The 5000-nt window shown below is 47.7% G+C and overlaps 1 protein-coding gene across 6 annotated transcripts in view; it reads left to right on the top strand.

Moving 5' to 3' along the window:
* LOC122262101 (protein PALS1) overlaps positions 1 to 5000 on the top strand; it is a 245322-nt gene that overhangs the window by 193718 nt on the left and 46604 nt on the right. For all 6 annotated transcript variants that reach the window (XM_086536338.1, XM_086536350.1, XM_086536339.1 and 3 more), the window contains one exon: positions 4782 to 4918. In XM_086536338.1, the coding sequence (XP_086392464.1) occupies positions 4782 to 4918 (137 nt within the window). The remainder of the gene's footprint in view (positions 1 to 4781; positions 4919 to 5000) is intronic.

The following is a 5000-nucleotide window of genomic DNA, read 5'->3' as shown; positions in this document are numbered from 1 at the left end:
ACGGAGCATTGCCTAGGGAACGGTAGGAGGCAGTGTATCATGTAGTCATGCATCCACGTCGAGAAGTGTGTAGCTTAAAAAAGAAGGTGAGCACTATAATCATGTCAAAGGTCTAGGGTCTTCTCTGGTACCGAACTCGGCAACTTAGGCGGCTTCATTTCCAAAGATACACTTAGGTCTTAAGGTGTCACTGATCTGACAACACGACTCACAAGATTCTACAATAGATGGTAAGTCAACAACTGATCACTATCTTTAGTGTCGGAAGAACAACACAAAGATCAGATATGTGGATGTTTCGTAACGGATCGCTCTTATCTATTCTTACTTCACTTATCGCGTCAGAGTTGATGTATACTGTATGTGCAACGTTTCTCTTCTTTTTTTCCTGTATTAGTAAGATGTTCACGACCGTGATGTCTTTGATCATTAAAAAATCTTTGTGGTATCAGATTGCAAGACCAAGACATGGTAGTTGTCTTGAGAGAGAGAGGGATAGGGAGGGATGGGAGAGGAGAGAAGAGAAGAGAAAAGAGAGAGAGAGAGACAGAGACAGAGAGAGAGAGGGAAGGAGGGAAGGAGAGAGACGTGCTTTATCTGTTTGTTTTTTCCTTGGGATTTGCTATGGCTGACTTGTTCAAGGTCATGATTTCGACGTGAATGACAGCGCTTAGCCTTTGGGTAGAACAGCCTCGTTGCAATGCAATATTATATAAGTAAATAAGCCAGCGGCACCTTAATGAAGCCAATTAACTCGATAGAAATCATGATCAAGCAAATCATAGCCCAATTCACGCTCAATATTGAAACCACGAGAGAATAAACAGCGAGATTATCCAAGGCGAACGAAGCTCATCCAGAGATGCTATGGCGGGGGCGACGACGGCCGTTACATGAAGGTTGCATGACGGGTGTTGACCGGAGTCCCAGCGCCTCATGTCCCGCCGAGGATCGCTGCTTCTCACACTAGATGGAACGCGGCTGACTGGCTGCCTCCTCTCTTGCTCCTGTTGGCGAGCAGTTTATTCTTTTGGTTTTCGGTTTTGTCTTTGGTGTGTGCATGTTGTCTTCCTGTGGGGCAATTGATTTAAATCTCGGACTTTTTATAAGGTTTCCCCGAGATGCTTGTCGTTAGTTGGTTGCTATCAATTGCATACTTTTGGAATTCACTTTTGTATCTTATTCGAATGCAACGAAACATTTGTACAGATAAAGAAAATATACGAAATCATATATGATGATATTTCATTTTTGAACTACGAAGTAAGCCATAACCAAGAAAAACATTTTCTTATACACCGTAAAAAAAATCACGAAGAAGCACACAGGCGATCACTCCAGTAACAAAGACGTGAAAAGGCCACTTTGCAAATATACTTTTCACACAAGGCTCGTCTGGTAGAGATGATACCACAAAACTGCTCGGCGGGTCGCACTCTCGGCGCTAGTCACGGTTGCAGTGAGTCCGCCATAGTGCTTGCTCAACCGTGTTATTGATACGCTGGTGATCCAAATTGTTCGTCGAATGAGGACAGTGATTAAGGAAACCTGTGACCTGTGGTGACTCGGGATTCGGGTTAGTGATTTGTGATGACTCGGCATAGATTCACTGACCTGTGATCGCGGAGTCTTGACTTTGCATCTTATTCTTCGCTAAATCCATTACCTTCGTGTTTCTCTCTTCCTTTTCACTTTTCTCCTCCTCCGTCCTGTCTTTCTCCTTGTCCTCGTCGTCCTCCTCTTCCTCCCCCTGGTCGCCGTTGTCCTTTTCTTCTTACTCCTTTCTTCATTCTCTTCCTCCCCCTCCCTCCTCCCTTTCTCGCTCTCTCTCTCTCCCTCTCTTTCTCCCTCTCTCTCCCTCTCTTTCTCCCTCTCTCTCTTTCTTTCTTTCTCCCTCTCCCTCTTTCTTTCTTTCTCCCTCTCCCTCTTTCTTTCTCTCTCTCTCTCTCTCTCTCTCTCTCTCTCTCTCTCTCTCTCTCTCTCTCTCTCTCTCTCTCTCTCTCTCTCTCTCTCTCTCTCTCTCTCTCTCTCTCTCTCTCTTTTTCTCTTTCTTTCTTTCTCTCTTTCTCTTCCCCCTCCCTTCTCTCTCTCTCTCTTTCTCTTTCTTTCTCTATTTCTCTCTTTCTCACTCTTTCTCTTACTCACTCACTCCTCCCCCTTCTTCACTCAACCTCATCACTTTTTAACAACCCTCTTACTTCTGACTCCCTAGCTTCTTATTTTCCTGCTCCTCCTCCTTTTAATTAACCCCCACACACCTTATGCTTATTTTTTCACCGTCATTATATCGCCCACTCACTCTGTGTAAGAAGCAACATGCTCGTTATAGCAAGAGGAAAAGGTTACGAGTTCGAAGCCCAATCTTCGAAACGAGAGGGACGAGTCGAGATGGATGATTCCCGGGTGCTGCCGGCGCCCTCTTGTGACCTCGGGCACGGAGGACAACCTGCAACCGCTCGTTTCACATCCCGGAAGTTGCCGAGACAGAGTTGAAAGGCAAATGGGAAATTCTAATCGACGGAGGGCATGGGTGGTCGTAAAAGGTCTTGGGGTAGGAACATTCGTCTCCACGAGGATGGGTGGTCTGTGAATGGAAGTAGAGACAGTCACGGAGCGGAGGATAAGTGGTCTGAAAGGAGGGAGAAACATTCATGGGCAGGAGGATGGACGGACTAAAAAAAAAGGGGTAATGGTGGTTTTGAAAGAGGAGGGAATATTCGTGCTGTCCCTTTAGTATGACAGATTTTTAAAGGAGGTAAGAACAATAGAGTAGAGGAGGATGCGTAGTCTGGAATGAGGAAGGAATATTCATGTAGAGGGCATTAATAGTCTTAAAAAGGATGGGAATCATTGGATAGTCTTCAAAGAGGTAGAGACTTTCCTGAGGGGATAAGGAGGATAGATAGTAAAGACCGCTTTGAACGTTAGTCACATATAAGGAGGCCAACTTAAGAAGACTTATCGTCCGAACGGTGACACTCAAGAGGACGGAGCTGATTTCAACGAACTGTGCGATGAGTGAAGCTGCATAAATAGTGATCACTTCTCTTATCAAGACGTTACGAATGACAGGCAAGTGAAGGACCCTCGAGAAATCAAGGTACATTGCACAGGCACGTGGCTGTCTCCGTCACGCAACGCTTCATGGACGTTCCTGTTATGTACGTCACTGCTGCCTGCGTTATTTTGCCGGTCGCATACGCTTGTATAAATCTATTGTCTTTGTCACTGTTAGCTTCACGAATGTGCAGTAACTCCTGGGCTGTGAAACCTGCATTACGTTACATTGCGGTTTCCTTTAACTTGTATTTTTGACTGCCAAACATTGTCATTAAACTCATGCAAATTGAGACCTTTTTGCAACTACTTCAGAGGATACCAAGATTGCTATGACCCCGCGCCGCAAAATGCTACCAATTCTTATATAATCTAAAAGAGCAAAAACAAGAGACGGGGATACGAGGTCAGCATTCAGCAAGGGAGCTTGATCAGAATGCAGCATTGTGTGATAGCCACTTCCCTATGCTGTCCGTGTCGCCGCAATTCGGGTTACTCCTCTGGCCTGCTCACTCTCCTCTCTCTGTCTCTCTCACTCTCTCACTCCCTTTCCCCCTCCCACACCTCTCTTCTCTCTCTCTCTCTCTCTTTCTCTCTCTTTCTCTCTCTTTCTCTTCCCCCCCCCCCCCCTCTCTCTCTCTCTCTCTCTCTCTCTCTCTCTCTCTCTCTCTCTCTCTCTCTCTCTCTCTCTCTCTCTCTCTCTCTCTCTCTCTCTCTCTTTCTTTCTCTCTTTCTCTTCCCCCCCTCTCTATCTCTCTCACTCTCTCACTCCATTTCCCCCTCCCCCACCTCTCTTTTCTCTCTCTCTCTCTCTTTTTCTCTTTCTCTTTCTCCTCCCCCCCTCTCTCTGTCTCTCTCACTCTCTCACTCCCTTTCCCCCTCCCCCACCTCTCTCCCTCTCCCTCTCCCTCTCCCCCTTCTCTTCCTCTCTTCCTCTCTCCATCCATCCACCCCCCCTCTCTCCCTCCCTCCTTCCTACCTTCCTTCTCAACTTCCCTCGCTCCATCCATCCATCCATCCATCCTTCCTTCCATCCACCTCTCTCTCTTTCTCTCTTTCTCTCTCTCCCCCTCCCTCTCCCTCTCTCCCTCCCTCCTTACTTCTCTCCCTCCCTCTCTACATACATCCATCCATCCATCCATCCATCCATCCATCCATCCTCCTTCTCCTTCTCCTTCTCTCTCTCCCTCTCCTTCTCTCTCTCTCTCTCTCTCTCTCTCTCTCTCTCTCTCTCTCTCTCTCTCTCTCTCTCTCTCTCTCTCTCTCTCTCTCTCTCTCTTTCCCCTTCTCCCTCTCTCTTTTTACACCTCCTTCCCCCTCCCTCTCCTTCCCTCCCTGTCTCCCTCTCCATCCCGGGCCTCTCTCGTCCCCGTTCTTTCGCACTCTTCTGTTAACGCTGTAATTACAGCTCAAGGCTCTTAATACGCGTCGCCTGGTTCGATTTGGGAGATCGGATGGGGAGGAAAGGTATAAAAGCACGATCGATCGTATGGCTTGGTGTTTGATTGTATCATCTGCATAACTGTTGTTCTATTTTTGTAGTTATTATCATCATTGTCCTAGTCTTCATCATCATGAGTGTCACTAGTACCACTTAATCTCCACCACCATCATGGAATACCACTGCAAGCATAACCCTAAAGCCATGACCCCCTGGCCAGTGTCCCAGACCCCCCCCCCCTCCCCTTAAGCCTCCCCTTTACGTCTCATCTCCGTCTTTCCAGCTGTGGACTTGGCCGCGAGCTCGAACGTGCAGGATGCGTTCGTCATCGCCGTGGAGCAGCAGGCCCGAGAGCGCCTCGAGCGCCTCTCAGCTCTCAAGAAGATCAAGCCGGTGGACATGACCAAGCTCTCCTCGCAGGTAAGGGTTTCCAGCTAAAGGCCGTTCTCGGTGGCTCCCTCGCGCCTCTTAGGAGGTGAGGAATGTGTATGTCTGGGGTGTA

The sequence above is a fragment of the Penaeus japonicus genome, unplaced genomic scaffold (assembly GCF_977035675.1).
Source record: "Penaeus japonicus unplaced genomic scaffold, GWHDUDI00000001_assembly GWHDUDI00000004, whole genome shotgun sequence".
NCBI classification, from domain to species: Eukaryota; Metazoa; Arthropoda; class Malacostraca; order Decapoda; family Penaeidae; genus Penaeus; species Penaeus japonicus.
Note: the sequence above shows the minus strand (reverse complement) of the source record. Positions and strands in the feature narration are given on the sequence as shown.